The sequence below is a fragment of the Homalodisca vitripennis genome, chromosome 1 (genome assembly GCF_021130785.1).
Source record: "Homalodisca vitripennis isolate AUS2020 chromosome 1, UT_GWSS_2.1, whole genome shotgun sequence".
Taxonomy (NCBI): Eukaryota; Metazoa; Arthropoda; class Insecta; order Hemiptera; family Cicadellidae; genus Homalodisca; species Homalodisca vitripennis.
The window spans coordinates 123510970-123529867 of record NC_060207.1 but is presented as its reverse complement, the minus strand read 5'-3'; the positions used below and the strand labels follow the sequence as shown (position 1 = coordinate 123529867).

Here is an 18898-nt window from a genome sequence, read left to right as displayed (position 1 = left end):
ACAATACTGGAGTGGTTTTAGATTTAATATCAAACTAACTTACTTTATGATAATCTGTGCAATGAGAGGCATCACATGATTATTATAGATGACATCAACACAAACAATTTAAATAACCGTGAAGGCTAAATTTGAGGAATCCTAGCAATATGCATATATAATATGGAAGGACTTCACCTTCCAGCCACTAGGGCAATAAATACATCAGCACTCTTGATTAATTGGTTATACAAAAATATTTAATCTGATAAGTTCATTGTGAAAACACTCCTGTCTGGACTATCAGATCACAGAGCTCAACTATGTTTTTTAACATTTTTAGGTATGATAATGACTCCAAAAGCTCTTTTTAGTAGAAATTTTAGTTACAAAAACTCAACACTTAAATGCATTTTTGACTAAAAAGATTTAGGATAAGGTATAAAATGCAACTACAGTAGATGAAGCATATTAACAGTAACAATGAGTATGGATGCTGTATGCCATAGAATCTTGCAAAAGGTATAAACTTAAAATATAGAAACATGTATTTTGAAACGAGAGTAACTCAATGCTTTACATAATTTTGAACTAACAGTGAACTTTAATGACAAAGAAAAAAATGATAGATAGAAAGAACTAATATGAATTAAGATTAAGAATTCTGAAAACAAGATCCAATGCTTATAGTATAGTTCAATCTAAAAATATGATAAATGAGGATTGACAAGCTAGATGAAAAAGAACAAAACAAGCTTGTCCAATTATTATTATTATAACTTGGATTTACTTAAGTTTAAGATTCTGCACAAATTCAAAAATAGAACACTATCTTAAAAATTAATAGCTCGCACAGGAATTCATGTTTATATCAATACAATTTTACTGACATTTCATCCCACTAAAGTAGGGATAATTGAAAAAATTACCTGTTAGCCTTACTCAACATTTTCTGATGAATAAGTTTCCTTTGAGCTTTGAAGAGTTCCCAGTCTTCTTTCATCATGCGTTGCTTGGCTTTCAGTGTTGCCTGTTCTTGACTGGAACATTAAAAAAAATCATAAACTAAACTTTCATTAACATCATGACATTCCTTATAATACCTAATCATATGATCACCATGGCTCAACAGTATACAGTAAAACATCAGTGTTCAGCAGAATCTCACTTGTGTTTAATAATGGTGTTTTTCATGTTCTGAGTCATCCTACTTGGACTTCAATCAGGAAATAAAACGAACTGCTGTGTCAAGTTGCATTTTTTATTTTAATAGGTATCCACATACCAGGAACATCCCACACCAACTCTAATCCCAAACAGACTGTTACAAGAGTGAGTTTTACTCTATCCTGTTATATTTTTTATTGTTTTGTTTTAACTTCTCCCCAATTTATCTACCTTGTTATAGCCCCTCCCCCCACACCAATATTTAGATCATATTGTTTTATTTATAGTTTACTTATCTTCTAAATTTATATTCCTAAACAAGAATCGTACAGTTTGCTTACGTGGAATGTTTTCTTACTGTCCTGGATATACTCACTTGTACTGATGTATTCGAGTCTCTGCCTCCCGCCACAAACTACCGACAAGTGTGATCTCATCATCGAAGCTCAGGAACTCTCGAACTAACTTCTTATACTTGTCACCAGGATCTGGAGAACTGTTACTCAACTGGAATCACAAACAGTGCTAATGTTAGACCACAGAAGTAGTTTTTAAATTAAAATTACAATGTTTAGGCTAACAACAATCAACTCTAATCAAAGTATCAGAACAACCTGAGTGACTCAAAGAGGGATACCAGCTATTGATAGAAATTTAAAATTTATGTTGTAAAGACAGGACCTGTGGAGAACTAATTTTTAAAGACTATAGAAAGGTGAGTAAGTGCCCTTTTAGTAACCCAACAATGACAGTGGTACAAGACAAGAATTTTAAGTAGTTTGCAATACAAGGACAAAATATAAATATATATAAATTAATATATGAGATATGAGGCCATTGAAGGTTAGATCATATGGAAATGGGGATCACTGCGGGTTTAAAGATTAGCAAACTCATGTTTATCTCACCATCTCAAAGATTGTATCTGAACTTATTTAAAGAAATAGAACAAGCTAGACTATGGTATTGGTATTGGCTATATGGTATGACTACATAAAGAAATATCTTCGGAGGTTGTGTATTTTTATGAATAACCCACTCTATTTACAATGTACCAGAATCATGAAACTTTGGAGCACTTGCAGCTTGACCGCCCTTTAATTTTAAAGGAAATCGTCTAAGTCTAAGAATGTTTTTGGCTATTTATGGGAAAAAGAAATAGGGAGATTACCCACCTTGGCTATACACTCAGGAACTTTGTTCTGAACAAAAGGATCTGTGTAGACACAACTCTGATAGAGATGCTGGTTGAGGACCTTCCAGGTCAGGTTGAACTTGTTAAGGTGTTCAGTTTGCAGCTGCTCTAACAGTGGTGCCAATTCGTTGGCAGCTGCCATCAGCTTCTTGTAGCTCTCTAGTAGACCTGCATACCAGTTTTCCTTATTAGATTAAAGTCCAAAAGGTAGAAACATTTCAATGGAAGGGACTTGGGAAATTGGAATGACTGTGTGATCCAGACCAAATTACAATTGGCAAACTAACTCTTTAGTTATTGTTACTGTAAGTTGGTTTAATATGTTAACCAACCATTATTTAATATGTTAACTGCAGGTGGACCCAATGGCGTGTGTGGCTGATGCCATTCAGATTCATTGGCAGATTTTGGCACACTCTTGCCACTATTTCTTGACGTAAGCTAGCAGTCAGTGGTAATTATTGATATAGGTCAGTCCTTTTTGAAGATTATATTTCTTGTTAATATCATTCGTTCATGATTTCAGTTACAGAGGTTGAATAAGAAATTTATGATTAGTATTTGCATGTTTTTAAAATGAATAATGGAAGAAAAGGTAAGTACGGAATTGTAATAATTTTACAATTAGCAAAATAGATTGTGACATTGACTATAACTCTTAATCAGAAGACTGTTTTAGTAGTGGAGGCCAACTAGTGACTGAAAGTGATATAGAATACTGTACGGTGTTCGTGACACCAATCTGGATAATAGTCCAAACCAGTCTGACACCAGAACAAACACTCTGCTCACTTCAACTCAATCACAACCCCAAGTAACACCACAGCCTTCATGTTCAGATAACCAACAATTTCCACAATCAAATACACTACTAGTAAACCTTGTGCACATAAGCAGCCCCAACCGATACTAACTTAGTCTGATACCCCAGACATGAAATCATTTCTATTTTCTCAGTTCATTGGCTTGTGAGTACCTATGCCAGGTAATTAACCTTTAGATTATTTTTAAATGGTTATTGATTGTTTTTCTTGAGTCGATTATTAGAGAAACAAATGCTAATGTGGAAAATATATTTCTACCAGCATCTACTACTGAAGTTTTGAATCTGTCAGTGGAAAATCTTGACACTCCCCAAAAAAATGTTATTAGATCTGTTATTTCATAGGGAGTTGAAAATATTAAAAGAACCAGAATTTATTTATTAATATTTTGTAAGATTACACCAGTTTCAATATACATTCAGCAAACGTAGTGTAGAATCAACCGATTTTGTAAAATACCGTAATTTGTTTTATACAAACTCGAAATTATGAAATTATACCAACATAACGCCAACATACGTCAAGCAAACTTAATGTAAAATCAACTGATTTAATAAAATAACCTGTTTTGATTTACAAGAAACTATAACTTAATATTTTAATACAGTTTATAAATAAAAGATAATTATTTTTTAGTAGATGTTTTTATTATTACTTACTGTATTAATCAACGAAAGATGAATCGAGGGATCGTACACAGTTTCAACCGTAATTAGTGTTTCATGAGCAAGTCGACAAGAGAGAGCTCTCAGGAACTGGTTTCAATGTTATATCAGAGTGGGCGAAAGACCCACCAGTGAGAAAAGGAAGGATATATGCTATTGCTTTCTAGCTTAAATATTGTGGTTTTATTCTTATCTCTTAGTCCTATAGTTTACACCTATGCGGTCAAGTGAGATTTTATCTACAGTAATGAGGTGTACAATTTGTAATATTTGTAAAACTACAAGTAAAAGTTTAGTTATTATATCTATCTAATTGTGCATAGACCTGAGTATGTTATCAGATGTTTAGATGATAGTATGAGATCATTAGTGCTGGACTGTAGTTACAGTTTTACCCCACTGGGCTCATCTCTGTTTCTTCATACCTATACTGACCTTGTCAGTCAGTTTAGCTGAGATTCTATTTTATTCAACTGATTATTCCCAAGTCCAGATAGCTCAGATGGTAGATGACTGACTTGTTGAACTGAAGTGTTGTAGGTTCAAATCTCACTGAAGACTAATGCTTTCTTTGTTGCTAATATGATTGTATGAAGACTGTAGGTCTCATTATAGACATTAGCACTTAAATTGAACTTTTAATTAATCTTACTTTTTAAATTTATTTGTAAACTTGAAGTGTTGCCATATTTATTTGTGCGATACCACCAAAATTGGTTTACAAAAAGAAACTTATTTATTTAATGTAGTTTATTGACAATTATTTCTTTGAAATTAATAGCACAGACTATTTATTTATTTATTTTGTACAGTTTACTAATAAGTAAAATTTACTATAGTGAGTTTGAATTTTTTTCAGAACAATCCATAGGAACCTATATGTGTTCTTTTATAATGCAATATTGACTATAAACTGATTTGTTACGATTTTTTAGTAACCTGGTATTGTTGTTGAATAATTAATGTATTTTATTTTGTGTTTTAAGGTTGTTTATTGACTTTGGTTGTTATTATAGTATTTTATTTTCTTGATGTTTTTAATTCATAAATATTTTATTTAGACTACTGTTGAATAATTATAATGTTGTTATTTTTTTATGAATTATGAAATAAGTATTGCAATTTATTGTATTTTAACTAACTGGTCATATTTGTTTTAACTCTTCAAACACAGTTGATGCATATACGCGATCTCATGACTTTTGTTCTTAACGCCTTTGATGCTTATACAAGTTTTGGCTACATTTTATTTTAAGCATCTTCATGATTACTCAGAGTGCAGCTATGTTCTTTTATTCCATGCATGGAACCTTCACAAACTGTAAAATGTAAGTCAATGCTCACTTCTTATGTCGCTGGGTGCAGCTGCATCTATTAATAGCGGGAGGCAGGGAGACTGAAGGTCATGTACAGCGTCAATGACATGTATGTGCATGGTGCCAGTCATAGTATATTTGGCATGTGTGGAGTATTTCTAATGTGTTTTGCACTAGTTTGTTATTTAGTTTAATTCGTTTGTTAGTTACATTAGCTATTTTCTTAAACAGTGGCAGAAAACATTACAAATGTTTAAAAAATAGGGTATTTGCAATAATAAATTTTGGCCTTTTTTTAATAAATGAGTACTAAAGGGAAATTAGCCAATTTTAGCATGGTACTATAAGAGTTAAAACAAATCTTATTATAATTAAAAAAGTAGATGAATTTTAACGTATAATTATTGCTATTAAAATATAGTAGTAATTAGACAGATATTTAGACTTGGAATTGTTGATACAATACTGACCATCTCAATACATAAGATAGTTATTGACATTGTATTCATTGATGAGAAACCTGTTCACACAACATTAATTATAGTTGTATAATTATTTGTGACTGTTATGTTGTAATGTTGTGACTGATTCTTCAATGGTTTAAATAGTAGCAATGATATCTTGAAATATTCTTTGTTGCAAATTCTTCCTATCGGTCCCTATCAACAAGAGCTGCTAATTCCGCTTATCTCTTGACAATACCCTCTGATGATACAGATCTGTGCCAACCTAAAACATTGTACTATTCCAGAATACTCCTATAAATAAAACATTTAAATTGGGAGTAGTGAAACAAAATTAAAAGATCCATAACTATATTTAATTACTAAAACATTTTTGTGACACCTAAAAATATATCACGTTACAACATCGTAATACTGATGATGAGTTAGAGGAGTAGGCCTATAGTGTAGAGTGTAATAAACTTATGTATGTTGTACGTTATTGAGTAATTATTTTACCTGATATGAACAGATACGGTAATACTGGTGAGTCCTTCTCCCTCTTGAGCAGTTCCAGTTGTCTTACTTTGGTCTCTATCACAAACTCCTGGACTTGCGACTCAAGCCTTTGAAACAGCTGGTGTGGGTCGCACATACAGAGCCTGTGAGAAAGCAACAGTATGATTTGCTCAGTCCTGTAATTCACTTTTAAATAATGAGTAGGCTAAAGGAGTTTCCACATAACGAAAATTAATAATGCCCCATTTTTTTATGAACCTCACTTATAAAATGTTGGTTTTTTTTTAATATCGAATTGAAAATATAAAATTATTGGAAGTTTTTTGATTGATCAAATTTTAATTTTTTACATACTGTAATTGTGTTTACCTCGAAATGATATGCAGTTTAGGAAGCTTCCTTTGGGAAGATAAAAATTTGTTTATTGAGTAAAACAGTTGTTTAGGCTTAAATTTTAAGAGTGACTATTGCAAGATGTTTGTAGAAAGGACATCTGAATGAACATAATCATCTAGTATACATAGGCCAAGTACCATATTATACACTACCAATAATCTACATGGCAAATGTCCATACTTCTGAACGTGCTCCTTAATATAGTGTTCGTAGCCATCAGCCGGGGACTTGACCTCCATAGCCATACGGTATACCATCCGTATGTACTGCCTCAGGTCCATCCAATGGGCTTGCAGTCTCCTCATCTCCTCCACTGTGTTCTCAGTGACACCCCTAAGCAAACATTGTTAAGTAGTATAGACATAATAGCAACTTAAAAAAACTGGTATGATTGGTCTTTAGTAAACTTGCAACTTTTAGTCACAGCGACAATTTGAAGTGCACAACTACAATGTTGAAAGCTGCTGTGTGGTCACTCTATTGCTTTGGGCAAGATCTGCGCGAGCCCCTAGTAAAGTTTTTCCAGCATTACCAAATGACTAGAACAGTTTTGACAAGCTGTTGGGAATAATTGGTCCGTTAACACCAGAGGAAAGTTTGTCAGCTACTTTGAGGTGAGTACAATAAATTGTAATAAAATTTCGTTTTAAAATATTTATTAATCCTTTTACTGCCATAGTCGTATGCAACTTGGTGAATGATTACCACCAAACGCTGTCAGCTGACTGTCTGAACATCATCAACCTAATAATTAACCTTATTTTACATGCTTTCGGGTTCTAAAGTTCTCTTCTTTTACCTCTAGACAAAATTAAAAACTTTTGTTTTATTGAAGTTGCTGTTAATCATTGCAATATAAAATTATTTTCATGCAATATTGAATTTTTATTTACCGTCTGTTTAACAAGTTGCCTGCGGGAGACACCTTACAGTGCACAATCACAGTGAGAGTAGTAGGTCACTCACTATAGACCAGTAGTAAAGGTGTTATTGAAGTTACACAAAATGTACAAGTTATGCAAATGATTAATGAAAAACATCTGGTCTAATATGAACTGTAAATTACAAAATATTCACTAGTTTCACATAAGAATGAACACCAAGACACCTATGAGAATGTTGAGTTCAGCTTTATTTCACCTTCCTCTTTATGCGATGGTTTAGTAAAACTACGGTAAAGCAATAATTGGTGATACCACCATTAAAAATATTATATCTGCTGTCGTCATAATAAGAACTGATCACATTTAGTAAAGGATCGAGTTATAGTCCATTTTATAAAGAAATTATAAAAGTATTCAGAAAAAATGTTGACATGAACATAACATTTTGCACAACGAATAAGATAAACAATCTAATTGGAAATCCAAAAGATAAAATTTTAAATGAAAATAAAAGTGGAATTTACAAAATTAACTGTGAAGACTGTGATAAGATTTACATTGACCAGACAAAACGAACCATTAATAAAAGATTTAAAGAACACGAAAGATATTACAAATACGGACAAACTAAAAAATCAGCTATTGCCAAACATGCATTAGAAACAAATCACACTTTTAAAAATTTCACATTACTAAAACAAGTCAATAAGCAAGAAGAACTTGACGCTTATGAAACATTATACATAACAAAACATAAAGATAAAATATTGAACAATGATTTTGGACTGATTCAAAATTCACCCTTCCTTTAAAATATAACAAAATTCTTTTTTACCCAAATTTTTATACATATATTAATATTTATTTTATTTTACTTTAAATTAAACAAATCTTGTATTAAGCTTTACTTAGCTGATAATTAATTTGAAATGTTAAATATTTATATTATTCAAATTGTTGTTTCACACCTGAAAGGCCTCGTGTATTAAAAATAAAATTATTGGAGAATTGTGATTTTTCGTTCATCAATTATTACAAAAAATGAAGTTCAATTATTTGATTTTGAGCACTGGTTTCGTGTAGTGTTTCAGTTCTGTTTCAGAGAACAGGTATCAAACTGTTATAGATATTTCATAAACTTGATTACTATTCATCAAATACAAATATATGTATTATTGTTAACTAGTGTGGGATCATTCACAAATCACTTAGTAGTATGGTATCAATCACAAATCATATAGTAGTGGGGCACACCTCACCAACACCTTATTTTTAAACGATTTACTTTAAAAAGTAAATTGTTTAAAAATAACATACCATTCTTAACAAGAGTTGAATAGAGTCCTAATAGACGTTAATATTGGTCTCAAGCATGTGTATTTTGCAATACTCTTTAGGGCAGAGAGAATCATACCAATACTATCAACAGGTAAGCCTGCAGATAATTTAAATTTAGAAACTACAAACAAATAGACTATATGTTATAAATTCAAACAATCCAAGTCATCACATGACTAAATCAATATTTTTTTTATTTCTTAGACAATATTATTATATATTTTATATTGTAAATATGTGTTCAATAATTTTTCCCAAAAATTTATTATTGATTTCAGCCTATGAAACCTAAAACCAATAAAATATTACAGACAAAAAATTTTAAAGACCAACTAAGTAAATGCTTCTGATGGTACAGAATTTTGTTCAACTATCATTCATATTTATAATACTAAAGGTAAACTAATACGAGAATATATAGCCTACAACTAACAGACCTGCGGTCCTTGCAAGCATCGCAGGAGCAGGGTTGATCCTTTGCCATTGCTTCCTCCTCCCCCTCACTCACCTCCTAGAAGAAGGAAAATTTACTACTGAATGCGAACATTTAAATACTTTGCAAGTGTTAAAGGAATAGAGAGCTCTTCTCTAGCATCTTTTCCCCCTCACACAAGATATACATTTTTCAGAGAGAAAGTGAATATTAAAATAATTGTCAAGTGTTATAAGAATAGTGCTCCTCTCCAACACATTTACCATTTCTCCACCTACAAGATACAAATTTGTCACCAAGAGTAAATATTTTAAATACATTTCAAGTGTCACAGGAGCAGAGGTGTTCACCACATCTTCTGTCTCTCCTCTTCTCAACATTGACAATGAATCAACAGTTCCCACAATAGCTACCTTATGAGTAGAAAACTCGGATCATGTCTAAAACAATGTAGTGCACTCAATTGTGTACCTGATGTCGAATTAATGCAAAGAATTCCATTTGAGCTTCTTCACTAATATTTTTTAAGACGAACATAGCCTAACTTCAGATTCCAAGACTTAAGTCTAGGCTAACTACTAACATTCACATGGGAATTCATTCATTTTCAAGACTGCAGATCTGTATTGGGCAACCAATAAAATCTATTGAATTTAATATAGTTAAATTGAAGTAACTGAAATCTATCCTTAAAAATGTGATGTATTTGTACTCCAAAACAATAGAATTTAAATGTTTTTATTTCATATGGTTATTTTGTTTATTAGCTTTTTCAATGTAGACTAATAATATCTTTCTTCTTTTTAACATTGCTATTTGCTCAAAACCTTCTTTTGAAATTCCTGGTGTTTTGTCTCTAGGTCATTTTCAAACCAAATATAAACAACTGTAATATTGTACCTAACACTTACACCAAGTACAACGGTGACAGCTTCTTGTCACTAGCCGCATTTGCAGGATATGCTACGAAGTAATGGTGACCTAGCAAATTTCGTTACTAGCGGTCAATGCCAGAAATTTAGTGTGGATTTATCACTTAACACCTGTTTTCAGTTCCTTTGTGTCATTTTTAATGTGTCAACACCATATGTACCTAATTTTCCTTTCTGTGATGTTTAGATAATGCATGTATCCAATTAGGAAAAATAAATAGAATAAACAATTACCTACCAGTGCTACCATAAGTAGGCTAAGAAAATCTAGTATTACGGGTCAGAGATTTGCGGTGCACGAACTTTCGATATGAGACCACATTTTTGTCAGTACACAAGGTTAGTTCAGTAGAACCAAAAAATAAACCACTGAAACTTTCACCTGAACTCTACTTTTAACTTTGTTTATCTATTTGAGGAAAAAAAGAAGTGCAAAGTATTGAAATCGATCCATCCCTTACCAATCAGTAATGTGAGTAGTAACGTTTTACTGATGTCCGCATATAGACTTTTGGATTCAAGATTCAGCATCAACACATTACTTCTCTTCTTCTTCTATGAGGCAGCCTATTGACGTGCACTTAGCCTCAAGGGCCTTTTGCGCATCCTGGAAGCACACTATGGGACCGACCAGTCTACGGTTTCAGCAGTTCTACAAACCGCAGAAAACAACCCATCAGGTTCTCCTGGGGAAATTCACCACCCTTGTCCAAACCACCAAAGATGGCATACCGCTCCCTTGCTATTGCAGGACAGTCAAAGTGCAGGTGTTCAGCGGTTTCCTTCTGCTTATCACACATTCTACAGAGTGGATACTCCAGACGCCACTATAGGAAAAGGCGCCTGTAGAACCATTTTGCTCATTCTCAGACCCGGATGCAGCCTACACCTACTCTTATATTCAGAATGAACCCATTTCGAGACAGCCCCAAAGGATTCACACCTAGAAATGCCACAGAACGGTTGAGGTCTCATCATATTGGACGCTGAGCCCAAGTTGGCTAAGGCATCAGCTCTTTCGTTCCCAGAGATCCCCTCATGACCAGGAACCCAACAGTCACATTGTTCAGCACATTACTAGTCGTAATATTGTGAAATTGTGACTTTCCAAACGTATTTTATGCACTTCTGTTGGTATTGGAATCTAGGGAAAAGATCTGTAGTATCGAGAATAAAAATTGATCCATCCCTAGTAATAATTCCATTGACATTATAGAAATTCACACATAGGCTTACCCATGCTTTTTCAGTTTTTCATCCTCTGGTTACAGTTCCAAGAAAGCATTGTCACTCCAAATATACCACACTGCTGACCAATATGTGAAGAAAATATCATAAAATTAGGTCTATATACTACAGAAGCTACCAAAGTGTGCTTAATAGCGAATCTGTAGAATAAGTAGAAACCAGTTCCAAGCATTACCTTCCTCAGGATGCAGGCATAATTAACATAATCAATTACTGGCTTTTAAAAATTTGTGTTTGCCTAAACACAAAAATACAATCACGCCATCACTAAAACAGAACTACAAAATAAATAAATACACGAAAGGCTGTGGTTCGTCACGTGTTCATTATTTTGTAGTTATATACTAAGAAACAACAAACACAGCGTAAGGATCGTCACGAAATGTTTGTTTATGCAATTTAGCTTGAACAGTTTGAATTGTCCGTCTGATCATCAAGTCTGCAGGGAAGTCTTTCAGATGATTGGTTGATTGGTGGAGAAATGGTGGAATTACAAGCAGCCATAGTCCAACCAATGGCGTTCTGACAACGAAAACTGATGTGTGCGGAATTCGACCTGCCAATCATCTGCAGACAGGTGAAAATATTACTTTGGGATGATTTTTGGATGGGACCATGATATCCAAGCATAATCTCACTTTCTTGGTTTAATCCCAAATAGTCTGACGATCAATCAGACTGTGGTAATGAGCAATCATTCACAAACCAAACTATGACAATTGATTGGTCGACTTTAATCTCCCAATGGATTGATCTGTGTATGGTACCTTACATGACAAGAGCCTAGGTGTAGAACTAACCAAGATAAACTCCACTACACTAGTGGAAGTATCCTTGGTTTACCCAGTGTCAGGTGGGGCTCGTGAACACATTGTTGATTACACACACTGTCCACGGACTCTGTGAACAATTCGGCAACTTAATTACACACCTTAGTTGTCGATCTTCATTTACAGTTTCATGGATCATGCTGCGTAAAATAGGCTCAGATGTTTGGGATTAAAATCAACTCCTGATTTAAGGAAATATGTAATTATTTCTTGGTTTTATAAGTTCTTTGAGACATAAACATCGTTTTGAAGATTTGGTAATTTGGGATTATACCAACCACACCAGTATGAGGAACACAATAATATAAATTTATAGAAACAAACATTATAGATCGAAAAAACAACTCTTTAATTACAAAATTACAACGATTATCAATTGTTAATGGGTTTCCTGTGATGCCCAGAATGCAGCAATATCAAGGATGAGTAAGTGTAGTGGATTTCCGCCTTCAGCCGCAACTGCCGACCGCCACATGTATTCAGCTAGGTATGAGTCAACATGGTGTTGTGCTGTTCCTCGTTGTTTTTTATTACACCATTTAGCTGAACCCCACATTCGCTCAACCTGTTGAGTATTAGCACCGGTTTCCGGGTCGACAAAATCGTATCGATGGTTAGTTACGGTGAAATGTTCAAAACCTGCTGCTTCTAATTCGGCCATTTTGTAACCTCTCTAACAGTCGGAAACGATTGTACTTCCTGGTTCAACGTGGAGTTGAATTAGTTCCATCAAGGTTTTAGCTCTACGATTCGGAACCTTAACCAAAAATCTGCCTCCGCAGCCATTCTTTTATAACAGACACCTCAGTGTTAAAAAATGAAATAAATTTAAAGTTAGTTTTTAAGACATATTTATGTTGTAAAATTACTTTAATTTACCAAATCCAAAGAAAATAGTTTAATAGAAGATGTATATTTATTTTTATTCTAGGTTAAAGTTGCCTGTTGATGAGACAGTCTACTAATAACAATAATCTAGTTTTTAAAAACAGCTGATTTTACATAGTGTATAAGTGTTTCTCAGATTTGAGGTTAGAGAGAGGAAGCTTGGACATTTTACATAAACTTGAGCTGAATTTAAATAAACTTGGTAAGTGAACAAAGTCCTTATTTCCAAATAATTCTGCCGTATGTCACAGTGTCACATACGTAACAAGAAACATGAAAAAGTTTAAACTGCATCTCATCTAGAATGTTGACATGGATAACATTTTGTAAAAGTAAAGGTTAAGTTAATGATTTGTTAATATGATATTTTTTATTTTATTTTAAATATTATTCTTTGGCAAGTAAACTGTGTTACGTATGTGACACATCAAAATGTTACGTATGTGACACATTAAGTTATGATACAAAAACTGTCAATTTGAAGAAGAATTAACTTAGGAAGTTAGTTAACCTAGCCTATCTACCAAGGTAATCTATTTATTTGTTTATTTTAAAGCCTCCCAGACTGATTTATGTGCAAAAAATAAAAGGTTGGCATAATGATAAAGTTTATAGTTTTGCTTGTGTTAGTGATGATTTGAAGCATTGTAAGAACTCTGTTTGGACATTTATAAAAGTTCTTGTAAAAGAAATTAATCAAATAGCTCCAGAAGTAAAACATTTACATATATTTTCTGATAACTGTGCCGGCCAACTTAAAAGCCGGTACACTATGTCAAATATTTGTTTTGCAAAGGAAGACTTTGGTATTGCAATGAACTGGAATTTTTTTACTTCCAGCCCATGGGAAGGGGGCTGTAGATGGTATCGGAGGAATGGTAAAGAAGATTGTATGAAGAGCAGTAAAGGGTCGGAAAGCTTGTGTTAATACCCCAGAAGATTTCTACAGAGTGACATTGGAAAAATGCAAAGAAATTCGGCTATTGTTTGTTTCAAAGGAAGAAATAGATCATAATAGAAAACATCTCTTGAGGAGAGATGGGGTAAAATTCATCAAATAACTGGTATTCAAGCAATGCACCACTTTCAAGCATATAGTGATCGCGAGATACTGATTAGCAGGACATCAAAATCACTCATGCTTAAAGTTGACATTAAGAATGAAGAATATGACGCTACAAAAACTGTCAACCCGACGACGGCTACACTATGAAGATGCTTACAGTGATGAATCTGATGATGATAAGTATGAGAGTACTGGAAAAGATGATGCACAGATGGAGACAGATGAAGAGCCCATTATCAAACACTGATAGAAATGTCCAACATCCAAATCCTGGTGACTTTGTATTAGTGAAATTATTAAGTAATAAAATGAAAGAATTTTCGCTACGTAGCAGTTTGCCAGTCAAAGTAAATGAAGATATTGTAGTCACTTTCTTGAGAAAGTATGGCGAGGATACTACACTGTTTAAAATTGATGAAAATGATGAAAGGCTCGTGGCTACTAAAGACATTATTTCGGGTGTTGGAACAACCTAAAATTAAAACCATTGAGTTCGGTGTACTTTATCAGTTTCCAAAAACTGTACATGTTAAAGAAGTGTGACTGTGTTCTGTTAGTTTTACTTAGAACAAAAGTGTACCCAACTTATTTAAAAATTAATATTGTAGAAATAGTTATAAGGAACCTTAATATACAGTATGTGTGAATTTAGTACTTAAGTTTTATTGTAACGTTTTCTATGTGAATTGATAACAGTTTTACCTATTTTGTTGGTTTCAGTTCAGTTGTAAGGATATCACTTTTTAGATAGAATAAGTTGTTTATTTTTATCATAAATAGTTGTTCTTGGTATTTCTAGTTATACTTGTCACATACGTAACAAACAACCTGTCACATACGTAACAACAAATCACAATTTTTAACAAGTATTCCAAAACATGTTGGTACATTGATTAATTAAGAGTTGTACGTAAATATTAATTAGGAATGCAATTAATTTTATTTTAAATTTTATTGAAGGAAAAATTAACAGAATTTTACCATTATGTACCTAACACTCTAAGGATGAGTGCCTTTCATGTCACAAACGTAACAGCCATAAAAACATGTATTGCTTGGAAAATAATAAAAATTCTTGTGCCCAATTTTGTATACTTCTGAATTAAATCACCTTCTATACACTGAACTGTGATAAATGTATTTATATAATTTTTACTTTATTTATATTTCACCATAAAATGTGTCTAAAGTGTCACATACGTAACAAAAGAATGGCTGTCCGGTTTCCCGGCATAAACCCCCAAATATCCACTGTTGCGGCAAGACACGTCCTGCATTATTTTTCCGTTTGGTACAAACTTTCATCTATTTTGACAATACTGCCAACTCCTCCAATCCTACCACCGTTTTTTTGTTCAACAGAGAATGCACACACCACACGGAGATAGTTATTCCAATCAACAATTGTTTTACTGGTAATCTCCAACTCACGTTCACACCACGCCACAGATGTCAGTTCGTAAACCCAGCAGTAGAGGAAACGAACCGCAGTAACAAATGGTATTCTACTGTTAAAAAACCAGGTGTCAACGCGCAAATCGACTTTTCAGGCACGGTCGAGCTGTACATTTCCAAAACGGAGCCTTATCAAATGAATACAGTGTTATACCATGTCCATTCAGGCATATTTTAGAATTAGGCAAAAAGTCATGATCTTGTAAAAAACGAATGGCCCCCTCTTCGCTCCTGAACATATCCCAAATTCTCATAGTGTCACCCATAACTAATCTATTACACACACAGTAAAACACGGAAGTACAACAAAGCGACGTATTCGACAGACACTGCGGCACGAAAGTACAACAATGCGGCGCACCAGCTGAACGGGCGGTGAGACTCTGCAGTCACGTTATCTACTAGACCGCTCGACTTTGACCTCTGTCTGAGGGTGGGTTTGCGATAAGACAATTACTGTTTTATATTGACGAAATATTGTTATATACGCTAATCTAGTAATCAGTAGAGGTAAAATGTCAAATAACGATTCATGTCTGGGTGTGGTCGGTATAAAATCCCAAACTACCAAATCTTCAAAACAGTTTTACAAAGAGATTTCCGACGTATTCTCAGTTGGGTGGCCACCCTGAGTAAAAATCAAATTGACAAACCGTAGGCCTATTGTATTATAAGTATTTCATATTATGTAAAGTTTAACTATGCTTTTGAATCTAAAAAAGGGCTTTTTAGCCCCAACTTCGCCTTGTAAAATAAGACATCTTCACTTTACTTAAGTAATAATTTAATGACAAGTTAAACACTATATATGTACGTATTTATTTATTAAATCTAAGAAAGCTGTGTAAAACTTATTTATTCTAATTATTGAATGATATAGGCTAAAGGGGCAGCTAGTGACACAAATGGGTAGGGTATGATAAGCGGACCTGGTTTTTTATATCGAAATCAGCAAACGATATTACTTAATCATAACCATCGATATAATCAATCGATACTGATTAATTATTTTGTTCAACTTAAATAATCTATATTAACCCTCCGAGTGGCGGTACTTTTTTCTCCAAGTGGCGGGACATTTTTACTGCTTTTGTATGTTCGCAAAAGAAAATTTATATAAAATCCTGTATATTATATAAGTATGACATATCATACATCGATTTAAACTTCATAACACACAGAGTAGAATGGTAATAATATGAAACACTTACCTTGGATTGGTGTAAAAAAACCAATGGGTTGAATTCCAAAAATAAAAATTCAAATTTTTTGTTTTATATTAGGCTGAGTAAATGTTCCTAAACTTAATTTTTTAACACAAATCCAAAATAGCCATTTTGTTTAAGATTTAATTCTGAACAAAAATATGTACCTATCCGTTATATGTATTATTCCTAAAAACAACGCACTATTTGCTGATCGAAACTTTTATGTACACGTTTTTTACTGCATTTTAGTCAGTATCAGAGCCAACCTCATTCCTCATCATTCTTCCTAGTTTGAGAGGCCTCCAATAATGTTCCAGGTAAGGGAAACACTCCCTATGAACCCCAAAATTACAAGTTGGGCACCAGAAGTGACTTTTACCCCCTTTTTTGGTGTGTACACACACTGCACAAAGTCTGGTAAATAAGCAATCCCGTGAAGAAGACCTACACTTGGTCCAGGAGGTAGTACAGTAGGTGGATGAACCGTTTGTAAGAGTTCCATTAGTACCAGCATATCTAAATACTATATATCAAATTAAAGTTTAGAATCTGGTCTTTCTAACCATACCTAATATATAGCGTTTAAGTCGCGGCATAACATCGGAAATACCGGAACAAGAGAGGCTTGCGTTAATAGACGCTAGAGCGTCTTTGCCACTCGCGAACGAGATTTAATAGACGCTGCAGCGTCTTTCACCACTCGGAGGGTTAACAGCTGTAAACACTTTCAAATAATACTCGTAATGTAGCCTAATATTTAAATTTTATATAAATAACATTTGATTATTAAAAATGGCAGTCAATTTTAGAAAACTACACACGACATTGCTTTGAAAGATGATAAGACATGTTTTTTGTGACTTCAACATGTTGGACTCGTACCGAAAAACCCATTATGTGAAATTTGTGGGAAAGATACAACTGTAACTATGAGAGGAGCAAATATGGTCGTCATCAGTTTTCCTAATTTTGGTTAGCCTATAATAATTTGTTTGATCACTGTAAATATTAAATTCATATTTTAATTTAAAACATGATTGTTATTGAGGACTATACTTTTATATCGATGATTACATTCTTCGATATAAAAAAACCGGGTCCGCTAATCGTACCCTACCCACACAAATAACACATACTCATCACCATTGTAGGGTACCACGCAAATGATTTTAGGCCTACTTTATTTGAATTAATTTTAAACAATATTGTTAAAATATATTACAAACAGTTAGGAATAATTAGTTGTAAATTACAGAACATTTTTCTATTGAATCATTTAGGTAGGTCTATTTCTAATCGATAATTTGGTTGGCATATTCAATTCTCGTGTTAGCCGCTTATTATATTTCAGTCCATTCCTTGGTTATTGATAACTAAAGAATGTATACTTATCATCTAAACCAATCTAGTTCGGTGTACTGAAAAGGCAATACTAATAGGCCTACATGGAGCAGAAATACACAAGCCTAATAATGCTTTAGAATGCCTTGACTTCCCTCAAATAATGGTGAATAGAATTGTCTAAGATATCATTACTTACTTCACAACTGAATATTTGGATATCAGAATTAGGAGCTCTTTGTTCATCGCTGCTCGCAGCTCCATCGGCATCTTCTCTTTCTGATACAATTTCTAGAAATTCGGATGACATCTCTTCAGTCTCAGCTTCATCGGTCTCTTTCCCAATAACGTCTCCCATGTCAGAACCGTCAATGGTCTTCTCTTTATTCCCTGGATCTGAGTCCGAGCAACTCATTATATCGACAAAATAAAAAAAAATATACGAATACTTATGCTCGTAAACTATAATTTTAATCACAATATAACAGAAATAATTCAATATTAGCAAAAACAATAACCACTGCACTAGCTGAGGACAAACACCCAAGCCTAAAACCAATGCCTTTTATATTGTAAGTTAGCCAAACGTTGATTGTTGATTGACCATAAACTATATAAAGACCCATTGCAAGGTATAACTGTACTTTTTTATGTACATGCAATTTTTAGTACTTGTAATGTTTTGCAAAATAGCTCAATATCAATTTTACATATCTATGCGGAAAAGATCTGGAACTACATTTAGAATTTAATAGAACTCAAAATGCTTTA

The 18898-nt window shown here is 33.4% G+C and overlaps 1 protein-coding gene across 3 annotated transcripts in view; it reads right to left on the bottom strand.

Annotated features, from left to right (window-relative positions):
* The window catches only part of LOC124370714 (protein FAM193A-like), a 60406-nt gene extending 41725 nt beyond the window's left edge, over nucleotides 1–18681 (bottom strand). For all 3 annotated transcript variants that reach the window (XM_046829016.1, XM_046829021.1, XM_046829026.1), the window contains exons 1-7: nucleotides 18327–18681; nucleotides 9164–9237; nucleotides 6685–6837; nucleotides 6109–6251; nucleotides 2322–2509; nucleotides 1523–1653; nucleotides 909–1019 (exon numbers count right to left, since the gene is read on the bottom strand). In XM_046829016.1, coding sequence (XP_046684972.1) covers nucleotides 909–1019; nucleotides 1523–1653; nucleotides 2322–2509; nucleotides 6109–6251; nucleotides 6685–6837; nucleotides 9164–9237; nucleotides 18327–18542 — 1016 coding nt within the window. In that variant the 5' untranslated portion in view covers nucleotides 18543–18681. The remainder of the gene's footprint in view (nucleotides 1–908; nucleotides 1020–1522; nucleotides 1654–2321; nucleotides 2510–6108; nucleotides 6252–6684; nucleotides 6838–9163; nucleotides 9238–18326) is intronic.
* Between the last annotated feature and the right edge of the window lie 217 nt (nucleotides 18682–18898).